The sequence below is a fragment of the Orycteropus afer genome, unplaced genomic scaffold, assembly GCF_000298275.1.
Source record: "Orycteropus afer afer isolate SDZICR_OR568_19922 unplaced genomic scaffold, OryAfe1.0 scaffold00017, whole genome shotgun sequence".
Taxonomy (NCBI): Eukaryota; Metazoa; Chordata; class Mammalia; order Tubulidentata; family Orycteropodidae; genus Orycteropus; species Orycteropus afer.
The window spans coordinates 3971922-3993505 of NW_006921604.1; the positions used below are offsets into that span (position 1 = coordinate 3971922).

Below are 21584 nucleotides of genomic sequence, written 5' to 3' on the forward strand. Positions count from 1 at the left end.
CCGCGGCGGCCGGCGCGTGCAGGCTCCGACAGGTAAAGGCGGGGGAGGCCCCCGTCAGCTTCCTTTCTGCTCTATCCGCCTTGCGGAACTTGAGCTCGGGAGGGAGCAGACGCCCAGCGTGTTTACCGGAGTGACTTTGGCTGCTAGCAGCGGTGTGCGCACCCATCCCCCACCCCAAAGTGAACTCCGCCCTCCCCCCACCCCCAAGCGGCGGCCGCCAGTGTGCAAGGAACAGAGGGGGCGCTCCTGGCACATACTAAACCGGACAGGGTCGCGGCCGCCCGCGGAAAGCCTCTGGAGGCGTCGCAGCACCCTTGCCCTGCTGCAGCATCACCTCCTCTTGGGAAGGCGCGGAGATTGGGTTGGTCCTAGAGAACGCATGAGTGCGAGGTTCAGAGGGGAATCAGCTCTCCTCCCTCCGGGAGTCTGGGCGTCAGGCTAGAGCCTGATCAACAGGCTGCTCATCTTCCTCATTTGTTCCAGAAGTGGGACTCGAAGGCGTCCTGCTTCTGCCATCCGCAAGGGTTTTTTTTTCGCTCCCCCTCCGCCGATTCTCCAATAAGAGGCAGAGCCCGTGGGGCAAGAGTTGAGAACAAGGGCAAGAAACGATCCCGCAAAAGCCAGCTTCTCCGCAGCCCAGGTGCAGAGCTACATGAGAGTGCAAAGAAAGATCAGGTAGAAGGAGGAAATGAGAAAACTCTGGGGGAAAAAAAACAGAGAAGAGTGTCTGTCTCCAGATGAGAGAGAAGATGGTGCCTTCGCTGTGCAGCGACCCTTTAGATTTATTGGGTTCTCAGAGAAACCATCCGGGAACCGTCCCTCTGCAGGCTGAGGCCAATGAAGGCTGCGCAGTGCGGTTCTAGGCGCGCTTACAGATGGGTATGGGAAACGCGATACTTCCCGCCCCTTCTCCCTGCTTGCCTCCTTTCTCAGACCCGCGCCCTCACGCTGTCCCTGGGCTTCGAGACAACCGGGGCGGGGGGAATCGGTCGAGAGAGGGAACACCCTGCCGGGGCGTTGAGAGCGAAAGAGAAGGCGAGACGGATTGAGGAAACGCAGTGCCAGGGTCGCCCTCACCCGTATTCCAGCACAGAGACGGAAGGTCTCAGCGCAGAGAGGCCACCTAGGTCGGTTTTTATGTTTCATGAGAAGATCTATAATGTCAGCGTGACACAGCAGAGACTCAACTTAAAATTTCCCCGGCGCATCCTCCGGCGAGTCCTGAGCAAGGGGAAGGAGGACACGGATTCTCGGAGAGACTCGAGGGCAGGTGTCGGGCTCGGTCCAGAGATTTCGCTGTCGGCATAAAGGGAATGGGCTTAGATACGTGCGGCTAAGCGGACGCGGAGGTAGAGGTTCACCTTGACTGCTGACCTCTCAGGACTGTTGGTGGCGACTGCAGAGGAATTCTACGCCTTGCTGGCTCCGCGTCGCGCCCAGGGCAAAGGAGCATAACTTGGTGCGCCCACTGGAAGCCCCAGTCCCACCGTGCGCCCCGGTTCTGGGTGTCTCTGCGGTGCTGGGCGACGCAGATATTCTAAAAGAATCGTGCGGAAGAAAGCCCTGGTGCTTGTCGTTTGTTCTTGTGCAGCTCCGCCGCCCCCGCGCAGCTCGCTCTAGCGACTCTGACCGCTTTAAAAAACAAACGTATTGAGGACCGTAACGCCCCTATTTGGGGCGCAATAAGGAAGCCCGCCAGGAGGCGGCACCGCCTGCGTACCCCCTGGCCCTTGTCCCCATCCCCCGCTGCCGCGATTAGGGCTGCGCTAGTGAGCTTCGGGTTGGCGCTCCACGTTCAGTGACCACTAGCCCTTCGGGCCCTCTCCCGCGGCGTCTGGAGCTCCGCCCGGAACTGGGCCACAGCAAAGGGAAGGGATAGCTTAGGATGGGACTGGGGCCATTAGGGCCTCAGCTCCAGTCGCGGACGTCGGCCTCGCAGGCGCAGGAAGAGCAAGGCTTGCTGCCCACGAGATGGAAGGGGGTAGATGGATCGGGCTGAGAGAAAAGAGCAAGAATGAAGTCGCGCAACCGGGATCTGAGAAATGGGAAATCCGCGGCCCTCGCTCCGGACCATAGGCGTCGCCAATGTGGTCTAAGTTCCGAAACAAACTTTATTTCAATGTATGTGCCCTGGCCCGCCTCCTGGTCCTCTGCAAGCAGCGGGAGCGCCTTCCTATAGTTTTCTTCATTAAACTTTCTCTTTATGTTCTTCTGAAAGACAGATTACAAACTTAACATGGTAAAAAAAAAAAAAAAAGTGTTCCTCGCGTTGTTACGGCCAGGAAGCGGTCTGCCTGGGAGGACAAACACTAGTTCGTGCTTGGCCAAAAGTAAAACTCCATGTCACATCTCTGCCCACCGCCCGTGCATCTCCTCCTAGCGTCCAAGGAGGTCTGAATCACTGGAAAACTCTACTTGCTAAAATGAATCTTTGGCCCGAGGAATGCGTGGAGCTTTTGCCTGAGGGTGTTTGATTTTTATTTATTTATTTATTTTTTTCCTTTCACCCAGCACCACCAGTTTTCTGAAATCACTAGGAATCTGAGTCACTGTTGACAGCACATCTTTGGCGTCAACTGGTCTTCAGGCGCGCTCTCACCGACCGCCCACTTTGTCTAGGGGAAGCCGACGCCGCCAAAGCTGGGAGAGGTAGCAGCGGGCTGGGCAGGGTTTCAGGGAGAGGAAAAAGGGCTGCACTCCCTAGGCAATCCTCCTAACTCCCTTCCTCAAAAACCCGACACGCGCCTTGCTAGCCTTGGCTGGACCTCCGCTCCCGGTCGCAAAATCCCCGATTGCCACGGCCGAGTGCGTGCCAGCCGGGCCTCGGCCCCAGCTCACTGCGTCAGTAAAGCGAGCGTCGTGGCAGCTGCGGGCGGACTACCACGCTTCCCGCCGCGCCGATTATAATTTGGCACCCGGCACTGGACGCTGGGAGCGCGCCCTTTCCCCGGCCAGGGGCTGCAGGGGTTCAGGGTAGAATGCCCAGGCAGCCCGTGGGTTGGGGATCCCGGCGATTGGTGCGTGGAGGGAGGTGTGTGGAATGTTGAAGGCAGAGATCACCCTCAGGGCATCGTCCTTCACAGAGTCGCATAAATGCAGCAACTGCAAAACATGACACATGGAAACAGGTCAGATGTTGATTAACTCACATCCTTAGTCCTCCAGGGCCAAGGCGTTAAGGCCACTCCAACCACCCGCAGACCCAGCGCCCACGGAAATTAGTTTCCCTTCGGATTCCCTGCGGCGCAGGAGGGTAAAGGCGTTGATTATGAATAACCTCCGGGAAACCTTTTTCATCTTAGAAGTAACGAAAAAGCCCTGGCTTTTTCCTTAAGAGGGTGGGGTGAGGGCACCTCCCTAACTTCTCCGAGGAGCTCTTGACCTTCGTCTGGGAATCTACCGACGTTCTCCCTCTCCTTTCCCTCATCTTCACCTCCTTCCTGCCCACAGAGGCCTGGGGTGCCACCCTCTGGCGCTAGGAGGCAACTGAATGGGAAGAGCCGCAGAACAGGTGAATCCTTGCCTGGCTGCGGGGCGACGCCCAGCGGTTCCTGAAACACCCGCACAGTGGTGAGGACAAAGGCCAAACAAGCATTAACACCTTTCCGCACCTTCCACTGGCTGCTGCCAGAAATCGACCTGCAGTTAACTGTGAAGCCGTAGTGTATTCTAGCCGCCTTTGGAAGGCACGGATAAGACATGTGGCAGAAGGGAAAGTCACTGAGTATATTTCTATTTCATTTTTTATGATTTAGGTGCCAGTATTTTTTTCTTAATTCTTACAAGAAAAAGCCACCAAAAATAATGGATTGTTTTTCTAAGATTAAACAGGGAAAGAGCAGAGGGACTGTTTACTTTCCCATAATCTGCTACACACTCACCTACCTCAGTTTCTCAAATTTTTAGTCAGTGTAATTTTTCACTCCTTTAATTACAGTAAATTCTAGACTTTTGTTTTTACAGTTTTAAAATCATCACCTACACCCACCCCACCTTTGCCCTCACAGTGTGGTCACCTCTGAGCTTCACTGATGCTGTTAAAACCAGTGTCCTGTGCTACAGGTCCAACACACCATTTCAGGTGCACAGAGTCAGTGAGCGGGTCCCAAAAGCAGGTGAGTGAAGAGCACGGAGTTTAATAGTGCAAATACATCTTCCTTTAAAATGAGATCAATTACATCAATAGATTCTCATGAAAAACTTCATTCTTCACGTACTGTGGTTAAGCATCATCAAATCAGTACTGAAAAAACTTTGATCATATATGTAAGATGCAGTAAGATGAACTTTCACTGACCAAGATTTCAAAGTTAGTAATTAATACTCTCGACAACTCTGACTAATCTGTCAACCCTCTATGTCTTTAACCACTCAGTTCAAAACCATGATACAGTATACACAACCCTTAAGCTTTGCAAATATTATGATTGATTATTAAAGATAGTTTTTTCTCTTTGGATTTACAATATGAAACTCAACCAGTTCTTGTCATAGACCAAAATGGGGGGAACTCAATTATTTGAAGCAAAGTTATATGGAAGAAAGGATGAGTTTGATCTGTCTAGTGCTGAACACAGAATAACAGGTAAAAGTTACAGGACACATGTCTATTCAATATAAGAAAAACTTTACTTTTTTTTTTTTTTTAATTCAATGGGTGGTAAAGAGGATCCCCTCACTTTTAAGTGTTCAGAGGGTGACCTCTGCTATGGCCCTGTAGAGAGGAGTGTTGTCCTAGCTGGGAACACTGGACAGTGACTGCTAACATTCTCTCTAAATGTAAAGTTCTGGGGCTTCTACAATACTTCTCTCCTTCTCCATTCCTCATGAACTGTAAATAAGAACTCTGAAATGATAGTGCCTAGATTGAAAGGTCAGGCATAATTACTGTTAACAACCATTATTTGACTTTAATTCCAAATACTCACCTACCTCTGTTTCTCCCAGTTAGAAAGATAGTAATTACCATTCTTTCATTCATAAAGTATGTACTGGAGGCTCACCCTGTGTTAGGTACTATACTGGGCACTGGAGGTTTAGATAGATAGCTGCCTGCCGAGGAGTCAATGCCAACTCATGGCAATTTTGTCTACAACAAAGAAATGTTGCCCAGTCCTGTGTCATTCTCATGATTGCCAGCAAGTTTGAGTCCATCCTTTTGGCTATTGTGCCATTCCATGTCACCAAGCAATTGACTCCACCTGATAACATGCCAAAGCAAGCAAATCAATGTTCTGTTGTGATCCATAAGATTTTCATTGGCTAATGTTTGGAAGTAGATCACCAGGCCTTTCTTCCTCATCTGTCTTAGTCTGGAAGCTCTGCTGGAACCTGTCTACCAAGGATGATCCTGCTGGTATTTGAAATACTGGTAGCATAGCGATCAGCATCATAGCAACACACAGCCACCACAGCATGACGCACATATGGGTGGGTGGACTGGAGGTTCAGTGGTGCACATTTTGAACACAGGCCACCTATGATGTAGGGGATGAGAAATTTTAAAGATTTCTTAAAATATACTCATTCTTTTATAAAATAAACAGGAAATAAATATATGCATATTAAACACACTGTTATCGAATCGATCCTGACTCATAGTGACCCTATAGGACACAGTAGAACTGTTCCACAGAGTTTCCAAGGCTATAAATATTTATCGACGCAGACTCTGCCATGTCTTTCTCCCACAGAGCTGCTGGTGGGTTCAAACCACTGACCTTTCAGACCTTTGTGTTAGCAGCCAAGCACTTAACCACTGCTTCACCAGGGCTCCTTAGGTAGCTAGTATAAAACCAGAACAATCCACTGTCTATTCTGACTCATGGTGACCCTTCAGGACAGAGCAGAACTGCCCCATAGGCTTTCAAAGGTTATAATCTTTACAAAAGCACAATGCCTCAGGTTTCTGCTATAGAGCAGTTGGTGGGTTTGAATCGTAAACCTTTTGGTTAGCAGCTAAATGTTTTAAACACTGCACCACCAGAGATCCTTGGTAGCTAGTATAAAACTCACTGTCGTCGAGTCAGTTCCAACTATTAGTGACCCCTCCTTGGTTTTCCGAAGCGGTATCTCTACGGAAGTAGATTGCCCAGTCTTCTTTCTGAACAGTGGCTGATGGGGTTGGAACCATCAGCCTTCTGGTTAGCAGTCAAATGCCTCATGCCACCAAAGCATGAACATTATTGCTTTATAAACATTAATAAGAACATAAGCTTCCCTGGAAATATTCAGTGAGTAGGATTTTAAAGAAAACAGAAGCACTCAGCTTTCAAGAAACTGTGTGTGTATGTTAATATATGAATTTTTTGGAGGCAAACTGAAAACATCAGGTACTTGTTAGTCACCATCAGGATGACTCTGACTCATGGTGAGGTCACATACAACAGAACGAAATGCAGCCTGGCCCAGCATCATCTTCACGGCCATTTTCATGCTCAAGTCCATTGCTGCAGCTGCTGTGTATTTTGAGTGTCTTCTATCCAGGGGGCTCTTCTTCTAGCACTATGTTGGACAATATTCTGTGTAATCCATAACATTTTCACTGCCTAATTTTTGGAAGTAGATCTCCAGACCTTTCCTCCTAGTCTATTTTAATCTTAGTCTTAGAGTAAGACCCATCTAGTTTTAAGTAGGTTTTCTTTTCCTTCTTTTCCTGACTCTTCCTGCATTGTTCTTACTTTAGCTGGATGAATAGGATACCCTAGGACCAGGAATGACTAAGCTATACAGCCTTCTAAAGAAACCCTATTTACCCAACACAGCATGGTGTTAATCATTCAACGGGTATCTTTGAATACTATGGCATGCTGAATCCAGTGTCCTTGAAGGGGGGACTCCTGCCATTCCTAGGACCCTGTGCAGAAAGTTTTCCTGCCTCTTCCCACCTCTGCTTCCAACACTAGATGACTTCATTTTGTTACCAACTTATGTAAAGTCTCTCACTCCAACTTGAAATGTCCTTCAATTATCCTCTTTTTTGGACACTGATACAGTCTTTTTCTTTGTCCCTTGAATCTAGGCTGCCTTGTGACTTGCTGTGGCCTACAAAATGTAGAGAAAGTGACACTGCGAGTTCTAGAGCTTAGGTCTTAAGAAGCCTTGAAGCTTTCACTTTTGATGTTCTGGAAAATGAAGACTTCCATTTATGCAGAAGCCCAATTGAGCCTGATGGAGGATGAAAGCTCACAGGAAAAAGGACCATGGTGCTCAGACAATAGCCAGCACCCACTGCTAGATATATTAATGAGGTCTTCTTGGAACTCCCCCCAACACACACACACACACACACACACACCAGTCTTGCAGTCACATGACTGCAGCCACAGGTGTGATCCTAGGTAAGACTAGTCAAACAATTGTTCAGGTTGTCAACACACTGAATTGTTAGAAATATTTGTTATTTTATGCCATTAAGTTCTAGAGTGGTTTGTTATATAGTGATAGGTAACTGAAACAGGTACCCTCCATAAAAAAATTCAAACTGCCATTCATCAGGGCCATCTCTGGCTACTCTTCTACCCCCTTAATTTAATTATCTGAAGACAATTCTATGATTATATGATTAAAGCAGTCAACCGTGAGGCATAGCTGACTTAACTGAGAGAATTTCAGTTCTAAAAGAGGAGCTTATAAAGCCAAGTGACTCCTGTTGGTGGGTGCCTGGGAGGGAGATTTTGAAGAGTGGGGTGGAAGTCCTGAAGGAGGCTACCACCCACACCCACTTCATGAATCAGATTTAGAATTCAAAACACATATTCTTGCATGAGAATTAAGACTGTGTGTCATCTTGGCTGAGGCATGATTCTAAGTAGTTTTGCAGTTACGATGTAGTCATCCCCCATGATGAGATCTGCTATGAGCAGCCAATCAGTTGAAGGGACGTTTCCTTTGGGGTGTGGCCTTCTATTATATATAGCGCAGCTCTGCCGAAGCTCTCTGGCTGCTTTTCAGTCTGGATCCTGCATCTGGCTCATCATCTGACCTCGTTTGTGGCCTGCCCTATTGCCTGCCAACCCTGGAATTGTTGCCTTTGCATCCTGTGAGCCCTGCCATCTTATCAGCCAGTCTTGGATTCATTAGCCTCTGAAGCTAGCAGCAGCCTGCTGTATTGCTTGCCAATCTTGGATCCATCAGCGCCTGCAGCTATATGAGTCTGGAAGAGACTCCAGCTTGACAACTGACCCATGGACTTGGGACTTACCAATGAGGAGCTTTTGCCTCCAATCAAAAATTCAGTAAAATCTAAGAGTCAAGGTTACGGAAAGAAGGCAGAAATATTCACCCTCAGTCTTATACATGATAACGTTCTCCTGTACCATTAGTACAGAGAAAGGAATGGGGTCTGGTCAGACTGACTGCTAGATTTGTGAGTAAGGCCAGCTCAGATGCCCCTGGCATCATCATCTGTCGAACTCAGATGACTGCAGCCACTTGAGTGATCCTAGGTATGACGAGCCGAAGAGCTGAGAAAGGCAATGTCCCTTCTGAAGCAGAGTCGGCTAGCATGATGGACTGGACTGGTATACCTTTATCTCCTTACTTCATGGGGACTGCAGTATTTCCCTTTGTTGCTATCTAGTGTTGAGCACATGCACAACAGGATCAGGCCATTGTGATCTACAGGGTTTTCTCTGGCTGATTTTTGGAAGTAGATTGCCAGGCCTTTCTTCCTGCAGTATTTCTCTATACCCAGAGATTTCTTGAACATCTCCAAGGTCTTGATTCTGTGCATTGTAAAGAACAGATAAGGAGGTTGGGAGGATGGAATGAGGTAATGTGTGTGACGATCCATGCTGTAAACTGCAAAATGCAGTAAACAGAAAGTTGTTAGACTCTTTAGCCTCAAAATACCACCATCAAAGTCTTTAAATATTTCCAAGAAACTCACATGCAATAACCTTCACAGTGAAATCTGTCCACTTGCACAGAAACTCAGGGACTGAGTGTGACAGAATGTAGAATCAAGCACATGTACAGGGACTAGGACTTAGGTCTATCCACTTGAACTTCTTTTATTAATCTGTACTGCTGAAGGTATTTTATACTTGAAATGGTTTTGAAGTGTATCCTCCTTAAAAAAGGAGGTATGCATCTGCATTGGTGTTCTCCACTTACTATGTGATGGCAGCTTGGAAATGACAAGTGAAAGTTAGCTGGAGAAGAGGTAAATAGATAAGATATGATGTATCTCCTTTTACGTGTCTGAAACCTTACATAATGTGTGTGTGAGAGAGAAACAGTATCAAAATGTATTGCTTTATTTCAGTGAACACCACCCTCCCGCTCCAGATGGTTTGTGAGAACATTAAATAAAACAAGTATCAGCATACATCCCTCAGGCATACTTCAGCTAACATTTCTCATCAAAAGAAAGGTTGATTTATCTCTTTGTTTTCAGTCTTTATCATCCACAGAAAAGCCATCTTATAATTTCTCTGCTCTATTTGTTTTTATTGAGAATCATCTCCTGCTCCCTTCTGTAGCCCTCTTTATTCAGACCTTACCAAATGTTTAGATTCTTGCTTCACAGGATTACCTTCTTCAAGTATTATTTTGGTCTGATCATTCTTCTTCCCCAAAGCTTAGAGTCACTCACTTTCACTTGCTTCTCTGGTCAAAGTAAAATTTCTGATTGTGGATTCGAGTCCTTTAATGGTAGCTGGCTTATTGAGTTCCCATAACTAATTTCCTCATGCACAACTCAAGCACAATCTGTATTTTATACTTGGCCCAAATAAATTTATTTTGTCCTGTTCTTGACACCCTTCATTATCTTTTATTGAATCATCACACTATACTGTTCTCTTTCATTTGACACATTGTAACTGAATTCGGTCTCCTTAATGCCTTTAGCTTTGGCTACAGATCTACTGCTTTAGTAAAGCCAGCCTGAAAGTTTTCATCATTTGTTACCATGTCAGCTGAACATGGACTGGTCACTTAATTTCTTTGCCTCAATTGCTTCATCTGTAGAAAGAGGATTTATCTCTCAGGGTTCAGGGTTTTGTAAGGATTAACTGAAATAATAAATATGTAATAATATATTCATGCTATAAATAATAAAGTCCTTAGCACTACTGACCCTGACATATAATAAAGACTTACTAGATAATAATTCTCTTCATTTCTTTTCCTATAATCTTTTATTTTTCTCCATGTCCCTGAATACCTAGTTCTTATTTGTATATCTGTGTATAAACAGAATATAGTCTCACATTTGCTAATCCTGTCTCTTATTATACTATGAATGTAACTACGAATTATTAGGAATTAGGACTCTGTTTTTTTTCTCTAGTTTCAAAACTTTACATGGTAGCCATATTGTTACTTTTCCTGTTGAGGGACTGGGGCCTTAAGGCCTGTTCCTTTTAATTATTAGGATCCCTTAAGATTCTTCATCTTCATCTTGAGTATATATATTTGGATGTTTTTCAGTCTTACAGGGATCATGAGCATAATCTACTTTCGGCATAACTTTCTTCTTTCATCAAGGTCTAATTCTATGTATAAAAACTATCTGTAAACCTATAATATTTCCCTAGATTATCACCATCTCCCATCCTCTTGCACTTAGTGAGTATCATATAAATAATATGCTACATCAATTCTAAAATAAATATTTTTCTCACATTTTAATACCTCTATAAATAGCATATGCCTTACAATTGGTGGCACCTTACAACACTTTTTCTTTCTTAGTAGTAAAGAGTAATACTCTTTAGAGTAACACTTTTTTTTTTAAATGACCAGAGGCATTTATCTATGATGTTTTTGAGTGTATTTCTTTGTATAGCTTTTCTTAGTGGTTCTTAGTGGTTCATCTAGCTATTATACTATACATACATAACTCATCACAATCTATTTTATGGATATTTCACCAGTTTGAGTGAAGTATAGAAACCTTGTTCTTATTGTTGTTATGTGCCGTCAAGTCAGACCCGACTCATAGCGACCCCTCCTTGGCTTTCCAAGGCACTATCACTATGGAAGTAGATTGCCCAACCTTCCTTAAGAGGAGTGGCTGGTGGGTTTGAACCACCAGCCTTCTGGTTAGCAGTCAAATGCCTTAGGCATTACACCACCAGAGCTCCTTAAAATTCTTGTAGCCTCCCTCATTTACAGTATAATGACTATACATATTTCCACTACATACATTGACAATCACATCAGATAGTATTATACTTTTTGCTTCAATAGTCAAACAATTTAGAAAACTCAGGAGATGAAAGAAAGCCTATTTTACTAATATTTTTGCTTACTGTGTTCTTTCTTCCTTCCTGATGTTCCAAGTTCCCTTCTTTTATCATTTCTTTTCTGTTTAGAGAAACTTCCTATACTCTTCTTTTAGAATAGGTCTGCTGGTGACGTATTCCCTTACTTTTCCTTCATCTGAAAATGTGTTGATTTCTTCCTTCATCTTGAAAGCTATTTTCATTGAATATAAAATTATGGAAGTCCCTGAGTGATGCAAACAGTTAAGTGCTCATCTGCTAGCTGAAAGGTTAGCAGTTCAAACTCTTCCAGAGGTGCCTAGGAAGACAGGCCTGGTAATCTGCTCCCTGAAATGTCCTATCCTTAAAAGTCCTACGGAGCAGTTCTCCTCTGCACACAGGAGGTCACTGTGAGTCAGAACAGACGTGACAGTAACTAACAACAGCAACATATAATTATGGGTTAGCAGTTCTTTTCTTTCAGCACTTGAAGTATGTTATGCCCCTTCTCTCTAGACTCCATCATTTCCAATGAGAAATCTGTTGTCATTTGAATTGATACCTCCTAGAGGTGTTGTTTGGGAGGAGCTCTGGTAGCATGGTGCCTAAGGCACTTGGGCTGATAACCAGAAGCCTGGCGGTTCAAACCCACCAGCCATTCCTCAGAAGGAAGGTTGGGCAATCTACTTCCATAGTGATACTGCCTCGCCACATAACAACAACAACAGAGGTGTTGTTTAAGGAGCTCTGGTGGCGTGATGCCTAAGGTATTTGACTATTAACCAGAAGGCTAGCGGTTCAAACACACCAGCCACTCCTTGGAAAGAAGGTTGAGCAATCTATTTCCATAAAGATTTACCTCCTCAGAAACCCACGGAGGGGTCACTATGAGTCATGACTATGAGTCGGATCTGACTCCACAGCAGTGCAGTTGTTGTTAGAGGTGTTCTTTATCTCTTATTGATTTCAAGATATTTTCTTTGTTTTTAGTTTTCAGAAAATTGACTATGATGTGTCTTGGTGTGATTTTCTTTGGGTTTATCTTGGGTTTTCTCAGTTTCTTAAATCTGCAGGCTTATCACCTTTGCCAAATTTAGGGAGTTTTCAGCTTTTATTTTATTTCTTTAACTATTTTTTTTTTAGCCCCAACCTCTTTCTCCTCCTCTTCTGGAGCTCTGATAACATGTGTTAGCTTTTTTATTATAATCTCCCTGAGGGTAGCCAGGACCAACAGATGTTTTACTCACCCCTCCATCCCATAATCTATAGAATGGCTCCCATGTCCAAGGTGTCCTTGAGGAAAGGATAACTTGTCTTTTTTTTTTTTTTTTTTTAATGAGTGATATTAGGTGCATAGGAGCTCTGGTGGGGTAGTGCCTAAGGCATTTGACTACTAACCAGAAGGCTGGTAGTTCAAACCCACCAGCCACTCCTCAGAAAGAAGGTTGGGCAATCTACTTCTGTAGTGATACTGCCTCAGAAACCTAAGGAGGGGTCGCTATGAGTCAGATCCAACTCGATGGCAGTGAGTTGGGGTTTTTGGTTTATTAGTCACATATCTTTCAAGAGATCTGGATTGGTTAAAATAAAAGAATAACACACCTGTTTTTATATGGTGACTTATCACACAGATGCTCCTCAGATTAAGTACCTCAAGAATAGAAAAGACAAATACAACATGGCTGTGGTATTTGTGAGGGTGGTAGACAAAAAGTTTGTGAGGGAATTTGACTCAAAAGGTTAGAATGGAGAAATTACTTTCCTTACCAAACACTACCACCACCTTCAGTTAGCCTAATTAGAGAGTTTACTTTGCAGAGGTACAAATTTTCTTTAAAAATTTTCTCTCGCACACAGTGTTTTCAACCACAGAATGCACAGTTCTATTATTAGATAAGTACTACTAAAAAATACTTATTCAATCTGTATGCTGAGCAAGTAATCCAAGAAGCTGGACTGAAAGAAGAAGAACACAGCATCAGGATTGAAGGAAGACTCATTAACAACATGCGATACACAGATGACATAACCTTGCTTGCTTAAAGTGAAGAGGACTTGAAGCACTTACTGATGTAGATTAAAGACCACTGTCTGCAATATGGATTACACCTCAACATAAAGAAAATGAAAATCCTCACAAGTGGACCAATAAGTAGCATCGCAATAAATGGAAAAAAAAAAAAAGATTGAAGTTGAAGTTGATTTCATATTACTTGATTCCACAATCAACACCAATGGAAGCAAAGATATCTCTTTGAAGAAAGGTGTGCCTAACCCAAGCCATGGTATTTTCAATTACCTCATATGCATGTGAAAGCTGGACAACAAATAAGGAAGACCAAAGAAGAGTTGATGCTTTTGAGTTGTGGTGTTGGCGAATACTGAAAATACCATAGACTGCCAGAAGAATGAACAAGTTTGTCCTGGAAGAAGTGCAGCTGGAATGCTCCTTGGAAGCGAGAATGGCCAGACTTTGTCTCACCTACTTTGGTCATTTTGTCAGAAGGGACCATTCCCTGGAGAAGGATACCATGTTTGGTAAAGTGGAGGGTCAGCGTAAAAGGGGAAGGCCCTCAATGAGATGGATTGACACAGTGGCTACAACAATGGGCTCAGGTATAGCAAGGATTGTGAGGTCAGCACAGGACCGGGTAGTGTTTCGTTCTATTGTACATAGGGTCACTGTGAGTCAGAGCTGACTCAATGGCACCTAACAACAAACAACAATAAGAACAACTGAAAATACCCTTTCCATTAAAGGAGCAGGGTTAGTGTTCTACTCACACAATTTTCACTGATTTAACTGAATTCTAAGTGTGGGATATACTGGTAAACTTGTCCTTGACATGAGAGGCATCAGTGTCCCTAGTGCCGGAAGGCCTGGCTTAGAATCCTGTTGCCATATCCAAGCTTTGAGACTTTCCTTTTCTCTAAGACATTAAGAATTAAGTGGGTTTGGTACAGGATAATTATTTCTCATTCTTATTCTTCTTATGATTTATTATTAGTTCTCTCAAATCAAAAACCAACCTCACTGTCATTGAGTCCATTTTGACTCGTAGTGACCACCATTAGGTTTCTAAGGCAATAAATCTTTATGAAAGTAGATTGCCCCATCTTCCTTCCATGGAGAAGCTGGTGGGTTTGAACCTCCAACCTTCTGGTTAGCAAATGCCTTAGGCACTGCACCACCAGAGCTCCTTAATAGTTCTCCAGTTAGTAATAAAATAGATTCTTTACAACTAGACGGCATTTTTCATTACAAAGTGAGCTTAATAATAATTGAGCAGATGATGATTAAGAATTCTAAGAAGCATCAACTTAAGCCAATTAATAAGAACTTCTGATGTCTATTCATACTGCTACTGATTCATAAGAGGAAAAGTTTAAAAAGAAGACAAGTGCATATAGCTTTCCCTTTTAGAATACAGGAAACCATATAAAAGTATTGGCAATGGAATTAAAGTAACCACATGACTCTCTTGGTAGCATTTTCTACAAAGACATTTAAATGAAATGAGAAAGAATACTAAATCAGGTGGTTATGATAAATCTCCATGATTAGCTTCACATCTACAATGTATGTGGTACCAAAGAGTATGGTATTTTAATCAACTAATATTTGAGCCTTGTAAGTAAAGACCCTCATGTGAACATATCCAAATTTAATTTAGTTTTCAGTCTAATATTTTCTTCAAGAAGCAGAAGTCCTACAAACTCCCAGAATTGAATCTACAGTAAAAGTCCACAGTTATGCCACGGGTCCTGGAATTTTGAATTTCCTGGGCTTAAACAAATTAAAAGGCAATTTGGGAGGACTTTCATTTTTAGTTAAGATGTAGTGGATGCAAAAGAACTATTTCCCCTAATAACAAGAAGAAGAATCTAGATGAAATAAATATCATGTCTATGGGGCTATTGAAGAAAAATACATACAAGGAAGCACTGATGAAGTAACTTCACAGAGAAGCAAACTATAGGTAAGCCGAGAGCCACAGAGATTTTAACACATGGGAGTAGATGCCTAGTTTGGCTGCAGGTGGGTAGAAGAGAGGGCCTGCTAGAGGTGGAGAGACTTTGAAGGGATGACCAGGGAGGGGGAAAGGACCAAGACTCAGATGAGTCTTGAATATGGACCAGAATCTGAAAGATCTCTGAGCCCAAAAACTCTTAGCTTAACAATTCTTAATTTCTAACTTAGAATTTTGCTAAGAAAGCAGCAGTTCAGGCAGGCTGGCAAGCAGAAGAAACTTGCAGTTCCATGCATCCTTGTGGTGGCTGAGTTTTAGAACTATGGTTTCTAAACTATGGTTTGGCCAGAGTCAAACCAAAAGTGAACCAAAGATATCTGAGAATACAGTCCAGTATCCTCCCAGCTCAACTACTGATAGGATCAAAAAGGCAGTGGGAACTGGGGATGGGCACCGGGCAAGGCAGAGTGAACTGAGTCTAATTTAATTAAAGCAGCCCAATTCAACTTCACTCTAAGAGGAATTTCAGTGATCAGGCTCTCACCCTAATCACCAAAACCAAAGCCAAACCCACTACCATCAAGTCAATTCTGACTCATAGTGACCCCCACTGGATTTCCAAGGCTGTAAATCTTTATAGAAGCAGACTGCCTCATCTTTCTTCTATGGAACAACTGGTGGGTTCAAACCACTGACCTAGTTAGCAGCTAAATGCCTTAAGTACTACACCACCAGAGCTCCTCTAACCACCAATGAAAGGGAAATAAACACAAGAAAAGAAAATCTTTGTTATATACAATGTCTGGAATACAGAAATATATATAAGACCCAAAAGAAAAAAAATACCAAAAACATGGGTACATGGATTAAAATGGAGATAGATGAACTGAAAAGTAGAATACCTGAGATAAAAGGTTCACTGATGAATTTAACAGAATGAGTATTGCATAAAAAAGATCAGTAAGCTTGAAAATATATGGGTAGAGATATTTCAAACCAAAACAGAAAAAGAAAAAAAAAAAAATATATATATATATAGAGAGAGAGAGAGCATCAGTAGCCTGAGGGCTTCTATTAGCAATCTAACATATATAAAACTAGGATTCCAGAAGACACAGAGAATGGGACATAAAAATATGTGAAGATACAATGGTTGAAATGTTTGAAAATTTGATATAAAACATTTTCCACATATTCAAGATGATCAATGAATACCAAGAGATAAATACAAATAAAAAACACATACCCACTACTCAATGCCATCAAGTCTATTCCAACTCATAGCGACCCCCATTGGGTTTCTGAGGGAGTAAATCTTTGCAGAAGTAGATTGTCCCATCTTCCTTCCATGGAGCAGCTGGTGGGTTTGAACCACCAACCTTCTGCTTATGAGTCAAATGCTTTAGGCACTGTGCCACTGGAGCTCCAAAACCACACATAGGCACATCATAGTCAATTGCTAAAAACCAAAGATAAGATAAGGCTAATTGTAAATTAGGCAGAGAAAAGTCAAGTCTCATGCATGAGAACTGCATGAATTTTCATCTGATACAGGCAAGACAAAAAACAATGGAATAATAAATGAAAAAACCAAACTCACTGCCATTGAGTTGGATCCGTCCCATAGTGACACCCCCCGCCCTTGGGTTTCCGAGGCAGTATCACTACGGAAGTAGATTGCCCAACCTTCCTTCTGAGGAGTGGCTGGTGGGTTTGAACTGCCAGCCATCTGGTTAGCAGTCAAATGCCTTAGGCACTACACTACCAGAGCTCCCAATGGAATAATAGGCAATCTATAATCTATATCCAGGAGCTCTAGTAGGAGCTCTGGTAGCGTAGTGCCTAAGGCACTTGACTGCTAACCAGAAGGTTGACGGTTCAAACCCATCAGCCACTCCTCAGAAGGAAGATGGGGCAATCTACTTCCATAGTGATACTGCCTCGGAAACCCAAGGAGGGGTCACTATGAGTCGGGTATGACTTGACGGCACATAACAACAACAACAACAACTCATAGTGTAGCGTCTAAAGCATTTGACTGATAACCAGTAAGTACCAAAAGTACTATAAGTACCAAAAGACTGCCTTTTCTTTCTATGCTTTTTAGTTGAAACATAATGTACATGCAAGAAAGTACACAAATAATACACGTAGAAAAGCTTTCTCAATTATCAAAAGAAGACCACACTCATGCAACCATTATTCAGATTAAGAATATAACACCTGCTTCCCAAAAGATTCTGCCCAAAGTCACCTGCTTGAGCTGCACAATTTTTCTTGTGCTGACTCAGCAGCAGCCAATTCGGTTAAGGGAATTACTGCCTGAGGGCTGGAGGCTGTAATCTGTGATGTGAATTACTAGCTGTCCAGGGAAGGAGGCTGCAGTGCAGACTTAGTTAGCCACAGACATACAGGTTGTCACAAGGAATGTCTTGTCCCTTGTCTGTGACTTGATATGGAGCTATCCCTGCATGTTGTCTGTATATGGTTACTAAGTACCAAGTGCTTTTAGTCCCCAGAAGAGAGAAGAAGTGGAGCAGGTCTCAGGAATATCTTATCTCTAAAATCAAAGAGAACATGTAACTCACCATCAGAAAAATGAAAAGCAGATACAACATATTTTTAAATAAAAAGTACTGATTTCTAGCCAGAATATTGATTTCCACCAAAATGAATGTGTTAGTGATTATGTATCTCAAGTTCAGCAATTTATTTACACTTCCTGGAATCATAAGAAACCCTGTCTTGTCCCTAACTGCAGCTCCAGTCTGTGCAGTCTGCTTGGACTCAGCTGAATTTCATCTCCTGAAAGGTCTTTTTTGTGCAGCACAGCTATTCTTAGGTACAAATTTCACTAGCAGGAAATTCTCACAGTGCATTCTGCAGCCAGAGAATGAACCCAAAGACACTCGTGGTGAAGGGGTGCCCCAATCACCCAACACTTCTAGCACCTCCCCCAGAAGCCCAGTATAACACAGCTGCCAGAGGAACTCAGAGGCTGGAGCTGAACAAAACAACTTGCCCTCTCCTGTGGTTATAACAAGTTATCACTGAATGCAGGAAACAGAGAGAATGATGCTAGCTCATTCCTCACACACACAAAGCCATACTGTCAGGCAGAGCATGAGGGTTGACCAGGTGGCTACCACACGGAAACCAGGATTAGAGTGGGGATGACCTCAGGGTCTCCTTTTACTGGTTAAACTGAAGAAACCAAATCCCACATGTATTTTCTTAACCTCAGCTGAATGCCCTGCATTTATTGATTCAACAATGTGCTTTATGTCACTGAAGAGCAGGCTTGGGGGAAGAAAGGAGGGGGAAGGGAAAAGAGAGATTCCCCCGTGCTTAGCAGCACTCTGTGTCGGCACTGCTATGTCCCTTATCTCCCTGTTTCAGGGTCTTTGGCTCTGGAAAGAGAAGTGAGCCAGGATACACTCACATTCTAGTTGGTCCCTGCTGTCTTCTAGAGGTGAACCAGGGTCCTATATAAGTAAGAGTCAGTTAAAACCAGTTCTGGGATGCTTTCAAACCAAAGAGGATTTTTAAATTAGACTCTGCTATATTCCTGCATGATCACTTCACTGTGATGCCATTTGCTTGACCACAGCCACCGAACAGGAGCTACCCCTCTTCACCCAGCTAAATCCATTCCTGCGATTACACCCCATGCAAACTTCTCCACTCAGCCTGGATGGGAGTTCTCATGATGTCATCACTTGCTTGCAGTTATGTCCAGTGGGTGATGGGATGGGTGGCGAGAACTAGAGATCTTTTCTCAAGTTATTTACAAAAAAGAGTGGGTAGCAGGTGAAGTCAACCAAATTGCCATTTGCTGTCAAGTCAGCTTTGACTCTTGTCAACATCACGTAGGTCAATGTAGAACTGTGCTTCACAGGGTTTTCAATGGCTGTGATCCTTCTGAAGTAGGTTGCCAGCCTTTCTTCCAAGACACCTCTGGATGGATTCAAACCACCAACTTTTCAGTTAGTAGCCAAGAACTTAATCATTTCTACCACCCAGGGACTCCAGGCAAAAGCAAGGGACTGAGAAACCTCATCTCCCTTTCCCACTCTAAGAAATGTTTTCAGTATACGAAAAAAAAAAACAAAAAAAAAAAACCAAAAAACCAAAAACCCTCAAACCCACTGCCATCAAGTTGATTCTGACTCATAGTGACCCCCATTGGGTTTCTAAGGCTGTAAATCTTTACAGAAGTAGATGCCTCATCTTCTTCCCATGGAGTAGCTGGTGGGTTTGAATCACCAACCTTCTGGTTAGCAGCCTAATGCTTTGCCCACTATGCCACCAGAGCTTCTTTATTTTCAATATACTGTGTGTGAAACCTCAGTTCATGAGTTCATGATGCATTTGATTCTGGCTATCTTACCATCTGGTAAGTTGCCTTGTGTGGTAGTTCAGTTTGTGTGTCAACTTGGCTGGGCCTGGTTGAGTGGCTGGGCAGCTGGATGTAGTATTCCCCATGATGAGACTGGTAATCAACTCGATGGTGGAATTTACTGTGAGCAACTGAGTACCTTAGGGATGTGGTCTGCTTCCTGTATATGAGAAGCCATGGGGAATAGTCTCGAGCTTGTAGCACACTTGAACCCTGCATGTAGCTGTGTCGTCCAGGAGCCTGCCATGCTCTGCTGACCCTGGGACTTTCAATGGACTTGAATTAATAGCCTGCTATATGGTTTGGTAATACTGGGACTGTGCCTTTTTACTTCTCAACCTTGGGTTTGTAATCCTCAGCAGCCAGCAGCTGTCTCAATGAAGAAAAGCCTCCAGCTTTGGTGGGAGTAGGAGGCAGGCTGAAGCCCAAGGTTAAGGGGCTTTCACCCAGCCCCTAGAGCCTGGCACTTTGAACTCGGGCTTAAAGCCTCCAAACTGTAAGAATAAACCCCTGTTTGTTAAAGCCATCCCATTTGTGGTATACTCCTATCAGAGTGGTACTGTTGTTGTTGTTGTTATGTGCCGTCGAGTCAGACCTGACTCATAGTGACCCCTCCTTGGGTTGCCGCGGCAATATCACTACAGAAGTAGATTGCCCAACCTTCCATCCGAGGAGCGGCTGGTGGATTTGAACCACCAGCCTTCTTTTTAGCAGTCAAGTGCCTTAGGCACTATGCTACCAGAGCTCCTCAGAGTGGTACTAGGTAACCAAAACACCTTGATTCAGGTGTTTTTGAAAAAGAGAAATAGAAGGACAAGAAATCTGAGTGCCTATTAAAAAGAAACATTTAATAGAGCATGGAAAATAGGCCAAACTGTGCATTTGTAGAAGTGAATGGTAGGTATGCCATTTCAAAGTCTCAAGAATACACTGATGTTAAGTTTTGAGATGGTCACTATTCCAACACCATCTTTCCAGGCTGCAATTCTCCCCTAAGTTTTTGTCTGTGTAGTTTCTTTTACGCCAAGCTTTTTTTTTCTTTCAGCCATGACTCCATTTAGATTCTCTGCTTACTTCAAATGAGAAAATGAGTATAATCTATCTTGGAAATTCAGAGATGCCAAACAGCATCCTGGCTTTTGGGGCCTGGTGTTTGCCACACTTCTGTACAATCTTACTCCATGTCACATCCCCTAATAATAAAGCAGTATACCAATGGCCATGTCTGCTCAGAACTATTTGAATGATCCATCATCAATAAATGGGCTTGAATGCTTTATCCCTTCAATGATTTAACCATCTGATTGACTGAACTTCAACAAAAACTCAAATCCTAGGGAGCTCTGGTAGCATGGTGCCTAAGGCATCTGACTGCTAACCAGAAGGCTGGTGGTTCAAACCCACCAGCCACTCGTCGGAAGGAAGACTGCACAATCTACTTCCATACAGATACTGCCTTGGAAACCCATAGAGGGGTTGCTATGAGTCAAATTGACTCGACAGCAGTAAGTTTCCTGTGAGTGGTCATTTGAGACTTGAGCAGATACAGCCAAAGAACCTAGACCACACACCACCACCAGGCTCGCCTATGGCTTCCTTGCTGCTTCTGGGTTCCTGAGCAGCTCTCATTTTACACTGCACAGGTCAGGTCCCCAGGAGTTGAAATTGACTTGATGGCAACAATAGGGTTCCATGCAGACAAGTAGGGTTACCAGTGGATGATGCCACAATGCTGATTCTACTTCAAATTGGTATTAGGGGTTCTGGTTTCTATCCTCATTAGAATCTTGGTCAGGCACTTAACTTCTCTTTTTTTTTTTGGCTTTTCTCATTTGTTGAATGGAGATTATATTAGCCGTACTTACTCTGAAGGTCTTTATAAGAATTAAATGTGGCAATATTTTTTAGTATGAATATATACATTTCTAATATCATTTGGAGGAGCTCTGGTAGTGTAGTGCCTAAGGCACTTGACTGCTAACCAGAAGGCTGGTGGTTCAA

General features: G+C 43.5%; 1 protein-coding gene across 1 annotated transcript in view; it reads right to left on the reverse strand.

Moving 5' to 3' along the window:
* Positions 1 to 2901: 2901 nt before the first annotated feature.
* Positions 2902 to 21584, reverse strand: part of ACOXL (acyl-CoA oxidase like) — a 613336-nt gene continuing 594653 nt past the window's right edge. Inside the window, exon 17 of the mRNA XM_007959419.2 lies at positions 2902 to 3102. Within this exon, the coding sequence (XP_007957610.2) occupies positions 2902 to 3102 (201 nt within the window). The remainder of the gene's footprint in view (positions 3103 to 21584) is intronic.